Source organism: Amyelois transitella, chromosome Z (genome assembly GCF_032362555.1).
Source record: "Amyelois transitella isolate CPQ chromosome Z, ilAmyTran1.1, whole genome shotgun sequence".
NCBI lineage: Eukaryota > Metazoa > Arthropoda > Insecta > Lepidoptera > Pyralidae > Amyelois > Amyelois transitella.
The window spans coordinates 13,512,840-13,531,659 of NC_083535.1; the positions used below are offsets into that span (position 1 = coordinate 13,512,840).

General features: G+C 35.9%; 1 protein-coding gene across 3 annotated transcripts; it reads right to left on the bottom strand.

Moving 5' to 3' along the window:
• Nucleotides 1–3,258: 3,258 nt before the first annotated feature.
• Nucleotides 3,259–18,140, bottom strand: LOC106129523 (uncharacterized). Of its 3 annotated transcripts, XM_060953614.1 has the most exons (13): nucleotides 18,009–18,140; nucleotides 15,968–16,014; nucleotides 14,259–15,327; nucleotides 13,832–13,972; nucleotides 13,284–13,382; nucleotides 10,364–10,459; nucleotides 9,952–10,044; nucleotides 9,084–9,278; nucleotides 8,399–8,487; nucleotides 7,596–7,742; nucleotides 6,675–6,943; nucleotides 5,640–6,016; nucleotides 3,259–5,065 (listed from the first exon to the last, which is right to left on the bottom strand). In XM_060953614.1, exons 2-13 carry the CDS (start codon nucleotides 15,976–15,978, stop codon nucleotides 4,859–4,861), a joined length of 2,793 nt encoding a protein of 930 aa, XP_060809597.1. In that variant the 5' UTR covers nucleotides 15,979–16,014; nucleotides 18,009–18,140; the 3' UTR covers nucleotides 3,259–4,858. The 3 variants fall into 3 exon arrangements, with proteins under 3 accessions (XP_060809597.1, XP_060809598.1, XP_060809599.1); XM_060953615.1 differs by lacking the exon at nucleotides 9,952–10,044; XM_060953616.1 differs by lacking the exons at nucleotides 9,952–10,044; nucleotides 10,364–10,459.
• Nucleotides 18,141–18,820: the final 680 nt, after the last annotated feature.

Consider the following 18,820-nt stretch of genomic DNA (forward strand, 5'->3'; position numbering starts at 1 on the left):
GACTAGTTTACAGAATAAATTTTCACTTTTATGTATTATTTGACTTATCCGATAGCCATCGATATATGCTATAGCTAACGCCTGACATACCGAGTCAATCGCGCATGTATTCCTCAATATAATATTTTTGTTATCAATTTTTAGCTTGCTTCCGTTAGACAAAAAAATAACCGGTTTCAAAGTTTTTCTTCTTTTAGTAACATTTCCTTTCCCTTTCCAGTTTTCGATGAAGGTAGGATCCTCGGAAAAAATAGAATCTTCTGTAAACTCTTCCTTCGGCTCCTTGCTAGACTTCTGCGTAGACGTTTTTGAATCTCTTTTTATTTCCTTTTCCTTAGTATGAAAATCAGCTCCAGTATTTTTTTTTAGAGTAATGTTCGGCAGTATCGATTTTCTCGGTGCAACCTTGATCTCTCCTTTTAAAAATTCTAAATGTTTCATAATGAATTCATCTGTTCTTAGTCTGTGTGATTTTGTGCTTAGGTGTAATAGCAGTCTTTTTATTGTTTTAAAGTATGATTCGACATTTGAAGAAGTAGGTGCCTCGATATCGGAATCATAAATATTCTTCATTACGTTTGACCACAAAGGAAAAAGATTCAGTAAACGTGATAGAGTTCCTATAAAAGCAGGATAGTGGTACAAATTGTCGTGATTGCCTATATCTTCAGTATCCAGTGTAATTAATATTTTTTCTGTTTCAACTTTGTTGGTCAACCATTTAAAAAATCTGTTCTCTTCACTTAATTTGGTATCAGTTTTATTTTCGAATACTGACTTTTCAGCTTTAGGCACATCATTTATTCTGTCACTCTCTTGAATCTCTATCTCTGTATCTAGAGTCTGAAACTGATTCAATGTCTTTAATCGATTCTTAGCCAACTCACATCTAGAAGGAGAATTGGATTTATTACTGCCGTCGTGTTCATTCAAACAAACTGTAATGATATCAGTCAATATTTCTTTGGATTTTTCAAAATTTACGCACTCCTTCAAAGCTAACAGGCATTTAATATAAAATAATTTGACCCTATTGTCGACGTGCTTAAAACACGTTAAATTAAAAATTATTTTCACAAAATGACTAGTGTCTATTCTAATGTAGCAATCGTCGCTTTTTTCGTCTTCTTCTAATTTTCTGTAGGATTCAATAGCATAATCTTTAGTAGAGTTATGTTTCGTAAAGGCCTTTACGCAAGCACCAATCAGCGCAGATGACTCATCGACAATGATTTCGTCTGGTTTTGGATTGCTCACGTGCCATGATTCCAGCCATTTGTATATTGTGTCCATAGAATGGCTTTCTGATACCATTTGGGTTACTGGGATACTACTGTGACCTTCATATGTTTTCATTACACATACATAAAACAATATGTGTTTGGTAATTGTAACATTATCTATAGGCCCAAATGTTTTGAAAATGCTTCCGGTGGCATCTATACTAACAATTAACTTGCCCGTTTTTTTAAATTCTTTGTAATATTGATCTTGGCACGGATCCCAATAATAAATATAAAATGGATACACAGAGATATGTTTGATAGCTTCTTTGTAAGGCGATATTTGGGTCATTAGCCATAAAGAAAGTATTTGGTTTTGATGAAAAAGTGAACTTTTTTTATGTTCGTGTTTTATTTGACGTAAGCACCCCGTTGTTGGTAAATGAGTAGGTTCAGGCTCATCTGAATTAACATCTAAATTATAATTATTTGCCATTGAGTTACGATATGAAATAGCGGAAACATATTTAAGTTCTTCGGCTATTTCAGCTCTTTTAACAGGAGAAAGTTTTATTTTTCTTATTGGAGTATGAACAAATGTTTCGTCGTAATTTGTTATAATGCATTTGCATTGAGCAATTTTATCCGAAGGCCAGCTAATAATAACTTTCACATCAGCTGCACATTGTTTACAAGATCCAGTGCACGTTATATTGGTGTTCATAGAAATTGAATACTGTTTAAATGTCCAACTGTGTGCGGTTGGATGAACATCCCAAATTTTTTCTCGCAATTGATGAGCCCACTGATGTTTAGGCAAAAGATTTTTCAATCTAAAGACAGACTCAGATCCTTTATTTAATTTTATGCGTTTAGTTATTGGTTGCAAACGCTCCCACTGATACGTATCAATTAAAAAATTATACGTTAATGTGTTTCCAAGCGATTTGTTGCTGCCGTCTTGGCATTTATTTTCTATTCTATTATCACATTTATCATTTAAAGTAATTGTGCTTGGCTCTTCACAGCAAATATCATCATTTGGTCTAAAAAAGTAATCAAAATTTTTCTTAACTGAAAGGTACAGTGCCTGTGTCGTAATCTTATTGGCTAATGCATTACTAATTTCACCAAACAGTGGATCTGTAGATGCTGGTAAATCTGACTTACTTGGAAAATACTTTTTGTATTGCAAGAAAACCCTTTTTTGTTCTTCGAGTGGCACGACAAACTTTCTTCCTCTCTTCATCGTCACAAACACCAAAAAACGAATTAAATATAGGTTCAAGAAGCAGTAAGTATCTACTTATTCCTTATTATTTATAGTGTAGAATAACATTAAACAAGTCAACTCTGTAATTCCAATATTGATACTTTGATTTATTGAGGGTAGGTGCATATTTTTTATTGCATAAATCGTATTACTTACACGGTTACCAGAGCCTAAAAAATTAAGCCAACGAAATCTACATAACTGAGTATTTGCCTTTATTATTTTATCAGGCACTTTTTCCTTGTGATAATTGAAATGATTGCTACATCCTTCATTTAACACATGTTTGAAGTTACAGCTAAATAATATAAATGAAGTAAATATGTAGCAATTATTGACGCAATACATTTCAGGAAACTGTGCATGCTTGGCGTTAAACTAGGATGTGACCAGCCAACCAAACGTCAGGATGGCTGGTCAAAAAAAATATTTTATTTCTAGATATATATCGTATGTAGCAATTATTTATTAAATGTAGCAAATATAAGCAATTATGTAGCAATTTTTGGATCAACTCTCTTAGACCAAAGCCACAGACAACCAGCCATTCTGACGCACATGGTTTCAGGTACTTTTGACCTGACCCTTACCAGGACGTCCTTAATTTGATCAAGATACGTTCGTCTAGATCTTCCCACTCCGACCTTTCCCTCCACACTCTCCTTGTATATCTGCTTAGTCAACCTGCTTTCATTGCATGTTCGCACTTTGCAGATATTAAGATAAGAAATTAAAATCATGGGTTTAAGAAATTAAACATGGTTGAAATTGAACATATAACAAAATTTAATGGATAAATAAACTAGACCTAATTAAACTACTTAAAATACTAATTTAGGAATAGGCCTGTGAAGTTATTCAGGAACAATAATAGAGCATATTTCTTTATTTTATGGCTTGTTTAAAGTTATGATAGACAGAATAAGTCTCATCAACATTCATAATATTCCCCAATGGCATTGAAACAGAACAAAAAACATCTGAAATTGGGAATATTTATTGTTTTACAGTAATCTTGTAGTTGAATTTATAATTCCGAAACAAATGAAATGGAACAATAAAAATTGTTCAATTCTACTTGAGATGGAAAAACTACAGAATCCTACGCTTCGCGTGGCCCGATACTGACTTTGCCGGTTTTTCTATACAATATTTCACATCATTTAGTTCTATAGAATTCTCCTAAAATTCATTACATTACCATACCAAAAGCAATCACATGGTACATATTGTGATTTTCTAAAATTAATTCAATTGTAGATTATAAAACACAAGATAATATTCTTGTAGGCTCTATTACTTATTACAAATTCCTTTCCTGATAAATTCAAAATTTGCATTTGAGATAAGTACAACTATCTGTAATTTTTGGTCATTTTCTGAACAGAGCTATCTTGTTCTTTCGTGATACTCAATAAAATATAAGATCAGATTTCTGAGGTAATGTTGAATTCACTGGTATCCTTCCTTCATTTAAAATTGACAGTTTGTTTTATTTATATCTATGACAAAAAATAATATTACAATCTATATATACTTTCACTGAACAAATTTTCACTTGCCTTTTAGGCAGGAAAGAGATATGAAAATACATATCAATATGCCTTACCAACTTTGGTAAATATCTATCGGTACAAATTAAAAGTATTTATATACAAGAATACAATTGTGACAAATTACTATAGTAAATTTGCATTGCATATGTAAGTTGTAACATTAATTATTAAGATTTCTCATGAAGACAATGTATGATGGAAGTCAACCTATAAAAAAGGCTTTATATAAAAAAAGCGCAGACGGATTACATAGAGGTTCTTATCCAGAATTACGCATGCCTTTTGTTGGATCGACTTATTGATTAATCTATCGTTTCCTCTCAATGAAGTAGTACTTTGCTGTATTCATTTTAAATAACTACTTGAGAGATAACTGAGAATATATTGCCCTTATTTTGATTGACGGTAGAGATCATGCTTAAGCCGCATTCATACCGCATAAGTTTTATTCTATTTTTATGTGTTAATTTGTTTGTTACTATAAAAGAGAAAGGGCTTTGATAGTTGACTCAAAATGAACACAGCAAAGTCACTTCTAACCACAATGACATCAATCAAATTGATGTGATCAAGCCAATATTCCAGAATCTCTAACAAAACCATCAATTTTGCTATCCTTCACGGGCACTTCAATTCCCAAAACCCGAAATTAACTATTTACAGTCACTAAAACTATTATATTAGCCGTGTGCATGAATATAAATCATGCCTCTACCCGTAGTGGTAGGCAGAGACGACACTTGTCCATTTTTTATGCACATTCGTATTGTACTATATACAAATCACTATCACTGGTTTTTCGAATGCTATATTTTCTCTTGTATGAAGGGGTGAGCGAGGCAGTGGTTGACAGATGCCCGTTTGGAGGGGTCCAGCATCAGCATCCTCTCGAGCAGATCTTTGAGCTGGGCCATCTTCTTGGCTTCCGGCGCCGGCAGCCGGTGGTGGGGAGGCGCCAGTTCCGATTGGAGGTCCCTGGTCGGTTTTATACTTGACATTATCACAACTTTCTCCTGTTGAACAAAAATAAAATTTCTGTTATTATACATATTGTAGGTACGTTAAAAATGTTCAAAATTTAATTATGTAATAAGATTTAAAAAGAAATCAAGTGAATATGATAGTAAAACAATCGAAAACATTTAACTCATGTCGCAACTTTGTTTCAATTATAAACAAAATGTTTTTAGTTACCATACCAATAGAAAAAAAGAATAGGACCATTCCATCTCTTTCGCCTGGATGTCGTAAAAGGTGACTAAGGGCTTAGAAACTTCTTTTTGGCGACAGGCTAGCAACCTGTCACTATTTAAAGCTTAATTCTATCACTAAGCTGAACAGCTGAATGTGGCCTATCAGTCTTTTTAGGACTATTGGCTCTGCCCGTAAGGGATATAGACGTGACTATATGTATGTATGTTTGTTCGTATTATATATTTTGCTATCTACTATTTTGTTTATTCTTACTTTATTTTTAAACTTCAAAATTACATATATATTTTTTTGTAAATATAGTTAGAAATATAAAAAAAAAAATAATAAAAAAAAAAGAAAAAAAAAAAAAAAAAAAAAAAACAGAAAACTTACCCGCTCCGTTATCCTGTCCAGTTCGTGGTACATAAAATTACAATTTGCATCGAAATGTTGCTCCTTAAAAATGCCCTTCTTGATAATCTTGTTCGGTATCTTCCCTTTTAAATCCATGAAATATTTCAACATTTCATTGTTGGATTTGCCTATGAACATTATTCTCCCCGTCGACAACTCGAATATGGTGCACGCAGTCGACCACATGTCTATACTGTAGTCGTATGGTACTCCGAGTATGATCTCCGGTGCTCGGTAGAACCTGGACACGAGGTAAGGAGTGAACTCGTTGTCGGTCACGTGAGTCGCAGCGCCGAAGTCGCAGAGCTTTAGCATCAGTTTGCTCTCGTTGACCAGGATGTTGTCCGGTTTTATGTCTGTAACAAAATAAAAAAAAAAAATTACTTATTTAAATTATCCGGCACCCATTTTCACGAAATTTGACAAGGCTTACTTGTATTCTACATACATACAAATGGTCACGTCTATATCCCTTGTGGGATAGACAGAGCCAACAGTCTTGAAAAGACTGATCGGCCACGTTCAGCTACTTGACTTAGTGATACTACTTACTTGTATTCTCTTATTTTTGTAACTCCAGATAGCCGATGAGATAGATAAGAGTTCAATCGGTGTGCTTAATGCCGTGTGGTTCCCGGCACCAATAGAAAAAACAATAGGACCACTCCATCACTTTCCCATGGATGTCGTAAAAGGCGACTAAGGGACAGGCTTATATAGGTACTTGGGACTCCTCTTTTAGCCGATGGGCTAGCAACCTGTCACTATTTGAACCTCAATTCTATCATCATGTCAAATGGCTGAATAGAGACCCCAGTCATTCTTTTGATGACTGTTGGCTCTGTCTACCCTGCAAGGGTATAGACGTGATTATATATATATCTAATTACATTCTCATCACTCTAGAGGGGTGCGCCAGTTTGAGAGCCAACAATTCCCGACAAGCTCTGGAGGACCTTGATTCACGGATAACGCTAGGTGTATTAAAAAAAAAAAACAACCACGACTACTTACCGGCATGCATGATACCAGTCTTCTTCAGCAGTTTGAGCGCCAGCAACATCTGCTGGGTGTAACTCCTGACCGCCTTGATGTGGATGCCGCTGTTCTTGCCGTACTTCTTCAGCACCTCCCTCAGGTTCATGGACAGGGGCTCCATGACCATGCAGAGGTGCCGTTTGTGGAAGAAGTGACGGAACAGACGGAGACAGTGGAACTTGTCCTCCGGGTCGGCATCGTTCAGCCGCTTCAGCATTTCCAACTCGCGTAGACCGGTCTTGTGCCTGCAGTAATGAGAAACTATTAAAGTTAGTCATGCTGTGTGGTTCCCGGCACCAATAAAAAAAAAAGAATAGGACCACTCCATCTCGTTCCCATGGATTTTGTAAAAGGCGACTAAGGTATAGGCTCATAAACTTGGGATTCTACTTTTAGGCGATGGGCTAGCAACCCGTCACTATTTGAATCTCAATTCTATCATAATGCCAAACAGCTAAATGTGGCCTATCAGTTTTTTCAAAACTGTTGGCTCTGTCTACCCCGTAAGGGATAAAGACGTGATCATATGTATGTATGTATGTTAGTCATGATAGAGAAACCAATATGATGCCAACTGTTTCACTACACGTGCAAATTGTAAAAGGCTATAATTAACTTGTGGATTCTTCTTTTAGCCGATGGGCTAGCAACCTGTCACTATTGGAATCTCAATTCCATCATTAAGCCTGAATAAAGCCGAATGTGTCTTTTCAGTTTTTTCGAGACTGTTATCTCTATCTAACCCCTAAGGTATAAAGTGATGTAAATATAAATCAGAACAAATTTTAATAACAATCCGATTACAAGATTGAGCTCTTACAAATTGGTCCTTCGAGCCGGATATGAACCGGCAAATAATTCAAATTATTAATTGTCAATGTAGAAAATCATACATACATGATATCATTGTTCCTGATGATCTTGACAGCCACATCGCTGTTCCCCCTGGCCTGGTCGCGGGCGCGCACCACGTTGGAGAACACGCCGTGTCCCGTGTACCCGTACACGCTGTACCGGTTGTCCAGGACCTCGCCGATACGCACTCTGTGTAAAACATAACATAATTACAGTCATGTCCTGAAAATACTGATAGGCCACACATATGCAGATGATATCAATGATGATGGAATTGAGATTCAAATAGTGACAGGTTGCTAGCCCATCGTCCAAAGAAGGAATCCCAAATTTATAATTCTATCCCTTAGTCGCCTTTTACGACATCCATGGGAAAGAGACGGAGTGGTCCTATTAATTTTTTTGTGTATTAGTCTTAATTTATTTCTTCCATATTTAGCTGATATCCTTTTCCGTCAACTCTTCCTATCGACTGTGCTTCACCATCTAAGAAGTAAGTCTTCAACCTGTCGCTTCACTACATAGTATAAAACAAAGTCGCTATTTTAGTCTGTCTGTATGCTTAAATCTTTAAAATTACGCAACGGATTTTGATGCGGTTTTTTGTAACAGGTAAAGTGATTCAAGAGGAAGGTTTTTATGTATAACAACATCTATTAAATAATGGAGAAATACCGTTATTTTGAGGGTTTCTAATGTGGTGTCGTAAAATCATGTTTTGATAAATAAACATATCGGTTTTTTTTCGAATTTTGCACCCGTGCGAAGCCGGGGCGGGTGGCTAGTCTCATATAAAAAAACCAATGTATTTCAAGTAATTATGTATGAAGTAAGGGAGACATTACCTGTAGTAGCCCTCGGCGTCGTCCCAGTTGTCGGTCAGCGAGGGGTTCTCCAAAGCGTTTTTACTTCGGGGTTTGCCGGCCGTTGTGGTCTAAAACAATACAATATACCTAATTAGAATTGGATACGAGGTATCACTTGTTGACGTCACATCACTTAAATGTAATTAACGCTTCCAAAGCGCATGTGTAAAAGAAGCGGCGGAACAAACTGCACTGCAGCATTTTCACCGGACGTCAATTTACAAATATAGATCTCTTATTAATGAAAATCGTGGACGAATGCACATTGTTTACATTAAAAAACATGAATGAATTTAGAACTAATTATTAATATACGAATAAATAAAAATAAAATAAAATATGTACACACTGTGCAAATTATGTCAAAAATGCACAAGCATTTTAGAAGCACCACACGACACGGCAAAAACTTGTCGTAATGTTTAAATTACATCAAGCCAGCAGAAAGTGGCCTTCACTAAGTCATCGCAAAACTATTGTTTTTGTTTATCGCTTAAGATGCCGTGTGGTTCCCTGTGTATGTATTATTGCATAACAGATAAAGAAATGAAGTAGTTACACACACATATAATCACGTCTATTTCCCTAGCGGAAAAGATATGAAGTACAATTACTAGTTCTGAAAATATGGACAAAGGTTAAAAAAATTCAAAATGATACTTACGTCTAGATCAAAGTTGTCCTGATCAGCGAACATGTCCCACTCGCCGGCGACCATCCCGGACTTGGCCAGCTTCACCATGGTCTTCGCGTCCTCGGGGCCGGCCTCCGGCGGGTCGGGCTCGAGCCACTCCGCCTTAGTCGCTGTCGACGTCTTCGACTCTGACTCTTTGGACTCTTTGCTGTCGCCGTAAAGTTTCTGCGGACAAATGTTGAGTAATCATGTTATTGAAATGTAAAAGATGTTAACACAATTTTTGTGTTAAGTTAAACAACCCAATGCGGATAATTTACCATGAAAGTTTGACATCAAATACATGTATAATGGCATGTCATATTGTTCTCGAAATTTCATTCTTTATTAAGAGTCTGGATGAGGACAAAGTACCTTTCATTCCGGTAAATACTATCAAGTGTTTTCTGATGCATCTAACATTTAAGTGTACTTAAATTTATGTAAGTTTATATATACATACATATATTATTTACGTATGTTTATCATTAATTAATTGGAATTTGATTTATTATTAAAATGTACCCTTAACGCCATTTATGTGCGTTGCCCTGTTTATAGATTTTCATTTTTATTTTGGTTGACTAGTAGAAATCCCAATTGGTATAATTCTTCTAAATCCAACGACTGTTTTGTATTTTGTTATATTATTTTTTATGTGCAATAAAGAGTTTACAAACATACAAACATATTATAGTTCAAATGGGATTTGCCTAAAACCTATATACTTTTGTCGGTGGCGCTAAATTACCGCGGACGAAGGTGCGTGGTAAAGGACAGTGTTTAAATACATCGCAGAAGCACGATTATTCAATTTTATTTGTATTTAATTTGACAAATACTGTAACTCAACACTAACAGCCAAATCATCAGCATATGGATTATCCTTATAGTCCCAAATCTTGTTCAGTTCTAAACCTCCGTCTTGATCCTTCTCTTTTCCATACAGTTTCTGAAATATTTGGTGTATTTACTCAAATAAAAGGCGACTAAAGGACAGGCTTAACTTGGGATTCTCCTCTTAGGCGATTGTCTAGCAACCTGTCACTATTTGAATCTCAATACTGTCGTTTAGCCAAACAGCTGATGCAGGGATATAGATATAAAATAAAGATTTTTAAGCATTCCGCTACACTGTAATGTAAATGGTCTGAAGTAACTAAATGAGATTTTGTACAAGATATATTATGACAACATGATTTCCAAATAAAAAAATAAATAAAATAAAGACGTTTACACACTTATTCAACGTTGTCAAAAATGTTACTAACGGCCAATTCTTCGGCATATGGGGACTCTGGTGGTATTTCATTCGTGATTATGCCTTTGAGATCCTTCTCGCTTCGTTTTATATCACCGTAAAGTCTCTGAAACCGTTTTATTACAATTAAATTATCTACGACGATGAAACGAAGAGAGTTATGAATGGAAACCTGTCACCATTTGAATCTCAATTCTATCATTAGCCAAACAGCTGAACGTGGCCTATCAGTCTTTTCAACGCTTGTATGATTGTCTGTCCTATGCAGTAGTAAGGTGCTTGCATTAGAGTCACAATTCAAGGCTTCAGATTCGATGCTCGGCCAGGTCAAAGTTGATATAAATGAATCTCAACAAATGCCCGTGACCCTTTAGTCATTTCGAGGTCGTTGGCTTCGTCTACTCCGTAAAGGATAAAGACGTGGTTAAATGTATGTTTTCCGAAAAAATATTACAACCAACTACAAAAAATTAGGCAGTTTTAAATCCGATTAAAAACAAACATAAATTCTTGAAAAATACTATTTGAGGTCGCATAGTTAAAAAAGAATATTGTAAATAAATACTGATGGATTAAATCATTGATCAAACCTTAAGATCATTGATGTAATCTTCATTCTTCTCCTCAGTTTTAAGTAATGCATCCAAATCTCTCTCGCTTCTTTTAAAGTCGGTATACACTTTCTGCAATTATTATTTTTTTTAAAGTTCATTCTCTCAGACTGATACTGATAAATCTATTTGTTTCAAAACTACTTGAATTTTCTTCCAACTGACTATTCACCACTCTGAAGAGGCAGGGTTATGCCTTAGACCATGGTTTCGTGATTGAGTGAGCCAGGTATTTACAGGAAGATACATCTGTAACCTTTGCAGAAGCGTCTAAACACTTATTGGATCATGGTGACACATCCAGTTGCATGAATGTGCAGGTTTCCTTGCGATGTTTTCCCGTAAGAGAATTGGTTAGTATTCAAACTAGTATGTGACTTCGTAAATAGTCATTGGTACATGGCTGACGTAGAATTTGAACCTGTGCCTTTTAATGAACATCACGCACCTAATCGACACTCTAATAAAAAAAAGAAAGAAATACTAACTGACAACTTTTGAGACAAGCTATCTTGAACATCGGGACCCACTATCTTGTTTATTTTAGTTTTATTATTTCTAAGTCGACCGAACAATCTCTGCAAATACTCGTATTATATGTATAGGCAAAATGATTTTTTTTTATTTAAGTAATTTATAGTAGCGTCTATACCCCGCAAGGGATATAGACGTGACAATATGTATGTATGTACAATTAACTACATGAAAGATATAACACTATTTTATAATTGTACAACTAACATAAACGTTGGCGTCCACTTCATTTATTTTCAGTGTTGAGGCGCAGTTCGGCTTAAATTCAACTATTGTATCGGATTTGGAGCGGATTTTCTGTAAATAATTTTTATGTTATTTATAAGCATCACGCAAACAATTGTTAAAAAACCATATTAATATTATTAAATATATATACAGGACAAATTATATATACAGGACAAATTACACAGATTGAGTTAGCCTCGAAGTAAGTTCGAGACTTGTGTTACGAGATACTAACTCAACGATACTATATTTTATAATAAATACTTATATAGATAAACATCCAAAACTCAGGCCAATCAGAGAAAGTTCTTTTTCTCATCATGCCCTGACCTGACCTGATGATATTAATATTATATAAAGACAAAGATTAGGACATAGTTTTGTATTTTTATAAATAAACTTGAACCAAATGGATCTAATTTAATTATATTTTACATACGGTCAGGCAAAACCTATAAAATATAGGCTGTACTGTAATTTTGTTCTGAAAATTCCCATGGGAATTGGGACTAAGCGCGCCCCTCGCGCTAATTCAAATGATTTATTAGCGCCACCTACACTATTTACTTATAATAAAGTACAATTTAGACCTACACGCGAATAAAGCACCTCCTACTAAAGAATAAAGGCTTTTCGCAAATCCCACAGGAACTTTTTTTATACCGGGAAAGTACTCTATATCCTTCTCCACACTCTTAATTATAAATAAACAAAAATTTTAAGCAGAATGGTGCAGTATATAAATCGTGAAGAGGTAATAAACAAAAAAAAATATAGAGGTTACAAACTTAGTTTCGCATTTATAATATAAGTAGTGATTCTTTATTTCTTAGGTAATTATCTATCTATCTATAAATGGAGGTAACTAACAGGAATGTCGGGGCGGGATCGGATCAGCGGTGGGGTTAACGGTTGGGTGGACGTTTGGTCCGCTTGGAGGCAAGGCATGCAGGTTCCTTTAATGTTTGATACTCTCATATCCTTCTCGACATTACACTTTTTGTCCAAGCGTAGAGACTGGAAAAATATATAATTTTCCAAAAAAATATATCAAACTAACGAGGGAAGAGATGTAGTATCTGAAATAGAAATAGGTGTGGATTCCCAGCCTTCTAATTTTGTTGGTTAATAAGGCAATAATTTGAACCCCAATTTTCATTTTCTTATTATTTGGAACAAGAATCAGAAACTGAGTGCCCCATTTCAATAAACGACCCGATTTACCAAACACCCTGTATAGGTAAGCTGCAGGGTGACGGACGACACTCGTCTTATACAAAATATTCAGTCTTTTTTGCTATTCTGTTTAAATTTATTTATTTACGCCAAAAATACAACGGTAGTAGTACACCTCTTACAGTATTTGGCAAGGAATTCTTATATAACAAAATAAAATCTTGACAGTCTTCATTTCAAATGTTCGTTCTGTTATTTTTTGTGTAGTAAATTGCAGAAGATTAAAAATATCCCGTCAACCTATGAGAAACGAAGAGAAAACTTTCACGCAATATAACTCTTTCAAAAAGACTATTGATCAACAATTGAAAGTTGACTTACCTTTTCAGCCTCCTGAGGTTTGTCTTTGTCCAGGTGCGGGGGCGTGGTGGACCCCTGCTCCTTGTCTTTCTCGTTGTCTTTAGTGTCACCTCCGAGCCTCTGAAAAAAATAAAATATATTAATCCACAATACTACAGGCCCAGGTAGAAGGGGCAGGCCGAAGAGATCATGGTTGGACTATATGCGAGCCAATTTACTGAAATCCGAAGACGGAGGAAACCGGAACAAATGTACAGAACAAAGTCACAAGTCGGACCTTGAGTTCTGAAACACTTCTGTTGAGGTTGCAACCGGGAGCACGCAGAGACGAGAGAAAACATGATCATGAATCGTAAAACACACTAAATTTAAGTCATCATCATTAGTCCTTCTCATCATCCTTTCTAGTCCCGGTCTTAACCAATATACCAACAATATAAAACAGACCAATGCTGTTTATCCTTTCATAAACTTCACATTCCAACAGTCTCCTTTCATTCAACCTTTGTGCTGACTATGTCTTCCCTGTATGTAAGTTGTCTAAGGGGTTAATAAAAACTTGATAATACCTTCATCAACTGCTCGCGCTGCTGCCGCCTCCTCTCAATGATCTGTTCCTCGGTTTCTTCTTCTTCATCCGTGTTGATGTCTATGTCCAGCTCGGAGTCACTCGAACTGGGCACTATTTGGGCCACCTCGTTTGTGGAATTCTGAAACGGAGTCATGAGGTTAGGATTAGGAGTTAGGATTGTCTATCATAGAAATTTGAAGGCAGTTTGATCCTTATTTCTATAAATAGGATGATATGATTTGAAAATTTTAATTCAGTTTGTTTTTATTAATAACTGTAAAGCATGAAGTTTAAAATAGTTAAGATATTGGATAGGCAACATTAATTTTAGACATAACAACAGAAACAAACAATCATTTCCATTGTCTCAACCACTAACAGATCGGGGCAAAAGATAAATAGTGAAAAACAAAAGTGTTACGTACCTTTCGCCTGTCCCTATATCCTGCCCGGTCCCTCGAGCGCTCCCGGCGCCGATCCCGGCTCCTGTCGCGGCTCCTGTCCCGGCTGCGGTCGCGCGTGCGCCGGTCCGAGTGCCAGCGGTCGCGGCGCACCACCGACCTCTCCCGCGTCCGCCGCGAGCGGGACTCCCGGTCACGTCGACGTCCCTCCAACGACCTCCGCTCCCTTCCCCGCTCCCTCTCTTTCCTCCGCTCCCTCTCCCGCTCTCTCTCCCGGTCCACCTCTTGCTGCTTCCTCCTCTCCCTATCCTTCCTCTCCCTTTCCCTGCGCTCTTCCATCTTCTCCTTCCTACTCTCCCTGTCGATTATCTCCCTCAAATCTTCCTCGTGCCTCTTCTTATGTCTATCGTCAGCTAATCTCTCCCGCGAGTGTCTACTCCTCTTGTGGTCACGATCGCGCCGCGGTTTCTTCTGAGGCGGGGATTTATCATCATTTATACATATAACTTCACTCGACTTTTTGTCACTTTCATCGTCGCTCTTATCAGAGTAATACGCGACGAGGCGAGCTTGCAGCAACTCTTTCTGCTTCATCAGCTCCTCCAGGTTTAAATCATCCTCTATCATCGTCAATTCCGGACTCGCACAGTCCTCTTGGTATCCCGTTTCGGAATTGGACGATATCACTTCTAAAGCGTCGTCCTTGGCCTCGGATTTTTTACTGTGGCTACTCCTGCCGTTGCTGCGCGCGCGCGACTTCGGCCGGGACACGTCTGAGGTGTCCCCGTTTTTGGTCTTCTGCCGCGCCGAGTCCCCCGAGTCGATCAATGGCGATTCTAGCGATTCATTACGCAGTTGCGGTTTGCAATGTCGCGATTTCTTTATTAGCTCCTCAACGTCCGACAGAGAGGTCTCGCTCTCCGGTTCGGGACTCTTGTGTTTCTCCCTCCTCAACCTCTTCTTCTTCCTGTAGATCTTGTCGTCCTCGTCGCCCGCCTCCCTCTTATGTTTTTTGTGCTTCTTACTCCTCTTTTTCTTCTTATCTTCGTTTTTGATGATGTCGCCGTTTGCGGCATTCTCCAATTCATTTTTACTGTAACAAAGATATAGGTTTGGTTTTTACTTACGATTATTATCCGCGTCGTCTCTTCATTTCGATTCACTATACATTGTCTAACTCTGCAAGAGTATGAACAAATTTAATTTATCTCGACTTTTGTACAGCATATTAATCCAAGGATATAAACTTTCTAAAGCACCTTGAATTTAGGCTGTTGTTCAGATTGATTGAAACATTAATGCTGACGTTGGAGTAAGGGGAATATTTAAAGTTCATTTTATATCATGGTTTTTTGGGCTATTGTTAAATGTTGATGATATGTGTTATGGCTCCATCTTTCAGTTTTGACAATTTTTTTTGACTCGGACTGTCAGGTCAATAATGAAGAACGGACTAAAGCTAAAAACTTTTTAATATTTGTAGACTATGATACTATAAAGCCTTTCAACATCTAACTTAAAATACAAAATTATGGATTTATTCATACATAAAAATATATAATATGGTTCAACAAAATGATACAAATGTAAATCAAAGAGAAGTATGAAATTGTATCTTGGTTACAATATCACTTTTACGTACCACAGTGAGAAAAAGACATCTATTAAAAAAAAAAGTTATTGCCTTTCCATTAAAAGCTAAACACTGCAAAAAAAATAAAATGTATACTTACTCTTTCCCCATTATCGGTTTTTCTGTTCAGCTGTAGCTGGTAAAGTGCTGTAAAAAAAAATATTACATTAGTTTCAAATAAATACACAAGTAAAACATTAAAGAGAATCCAGTCACATGAATCGCATTCCTGCTAAAAAAAAAATTCCAGACTTTATACATTATCCGTATATTGGTTTGATTGTTAACTGGTTTAGGGAATGGATGAGGAAACCTACATTTTTTGTTAAACCTGGCTGTTGGGTTAGTATGCGTTAGACTACCACAATACAATATTATGTTACTACAAATAAGTAAATGCATTGGTTGACACATACTCAAATATTTTTTTTAATTTATTATATGTCATTCGCAAGCAGCACTTAGTTAATGACCTGATTTATAATAGCACTAATTATATGGCATCCTAATTTGAATCCTGATGTGCTAAAGTTAATGACCCAATTTGTAATAGAACAAATTTTATGGCATTCTAATTTGAATAATGATTTGGCAAATGACTCTTTCACTCTTTTCAGGATTGAGACTCATTTAAATGTTACAATACTAATTATCCAGCTATTATAATGCAACTTTCCCATGAAAATCTTCTAATGGATAGGTTGCAAGGGATTGACTAATAGCTGGAAGAGATTGCCTTAGAAATAAACAGAATCTATGCAATGTTGTTTAACGTTTTTTATGTACAATTGGTAAATAAATAAGAGTAACAATATATAATAACTCGCCGTTGCCTGCAAATTAAGGCATTGGTTCAGTAGTTTTGATGTCAAAAAGTAACAAACACATGTACATATCCACACATTAACATTCGCAATTATAATTTAAGCAGAATAACCAAATTTCGCATTAATAAAAAATTAGTATTGAGCTTCTTACTATTGGAAATCATTAGAGCATTATATATTATGCTAAGCTATTATCGGATGATAGTAATATTGAGAGGAGAGTGAATGCAGGGAACATGGTGAATGGAGCTTTACGCATGCCTTTATGAGCAGTCAGAAACTGTCCAAAAAGGCTCGCCTGACTGTGCATAGGCATAGCATGGTCCCAACATTAATGTATGGGGGTGAAAGTTGGGTGTGGCAAAAGAAAGGAATATGATGGGTGTGAAATTGAGTGACCGGATAAGGAACAGTATCATAAGGGAATGTTGTGATGTGAAAGAAGATGTAGTTACCAGAATAGCAGGTATGCTAAGATGGTTTGGTCATGTGGAGAGGATGTATGAAAGTAGGTTGACTAAGCAGGTGTACAAGGAGTGTGGAGGGAAGTCGGTTCAGGAAGGCTGGACAAACATATCTTGATCAAATAAAGGACGTCTTGGCAAAGGGTCAGGTCAAGAGTACCCAAACCCACCGAGCTTACAGGTAAGAGTTATGAATGTGGATGAAGCTGAGGAAGTATAAAGAGATCATGGCAAGTGGAAAGATGTTATCTCCGCCTACTGAACTGGTCACTATGGGAAATAGTACATTTGTAGGTTATAGCAAGCGGCAGATTACAAATATTTAAAAACAAATTGTTTTGTAATCTAAAATACATACAATACAAGAGATGTGCTTTGTTTGCTAAGCATTAGATTATGGACTCTTGATGTGCTATATCTAATAACTTTTTTTAACACAGTAGGTTAAGGTTCATTCACAAGGATAGAAAATAATCTCTATGATCTAAACAGGATTTCTAGGTTATTCTCACAAATTGAACTAGTTTCAACATAACCTATAGAAGAAAAATAAAAGAAAGAAACAACAATCAGCAAAGAGTCTTCTTGTTTTCATTACAATAAACATTGAATTGGTAATGCACCCAATTAAAGGTAATGCAATCTTGTCTTTAAGAAAAGCTATTTTGGCTAATATTTCTATTCTCTATTAACTAACCTTTCTAAAAAAAAATTGGTTTATGTAGAATTAGAAGACCACAAACTCTATATGAATATTAAATGTGAGAATATTCACTGTATATAGCTTTTACTGATGGAATCTGAATATAAACTCTTAAATAGGAATTAACAGAAAAATTGCGACACTTACCTTATAATTACCAATAAAGTGCCACTAAAATATGTATTTGTACTTTTGTATCGTTCTTCTTTCACCAACAGTCACAGACAGACAGACCAAGCAAAATAAAACGACTACGTGTGCACAGATTTGCAGTGTACCAACCACAAACTAAATAGAGATACTATGTATGTACCAACACACATAGCCTAGGAATGTGAAAAAATAATCGATTATGGAAATAATCGATTATGTTTGAATGAAAGTAAAAATCGATTTAAATACGAGATTTTTTAAAATTAATAAGCGATTACTAATCGTTTTTTCATATTTTTGCAATAAATGCACCCCGAAATTATGTTCGGTCTTCTGGCTTGGAGCCCGGAACGCGAACTGCCAAATAATACTATCATAGCTCCATAATATTACATTAACACCATCTGTGCATCTATGATAGCATTCCTCCTGTAATTTCAAAACAGTTTAGATGATTCATTTAATCAAACATTGATAGAGTTAGTCAATGAACTGTATTTAACCGACATTCTGTTGATATGTTATTCATTATTCGTTGCTGAAACTTCATTTTTCAAACTTGATTGTTATAAAACTTTAATTTGTGTTGATTTTATAAGAACTTACTGTTTCTGTTGTATATTTTTAATGAATAAATCTATTGATATAATGTTATGCCGTTTATTTTGACATTAATTGAAAAATGAAAAAATCTTTTAATATAATTAATTCGAATATTTTCTTAAGAAATATCGATTATTTATTTATCGATTTCCATACTTAAAAAATAAACCGCTTAGATAAACATCGATTTTTTATCAGCAATG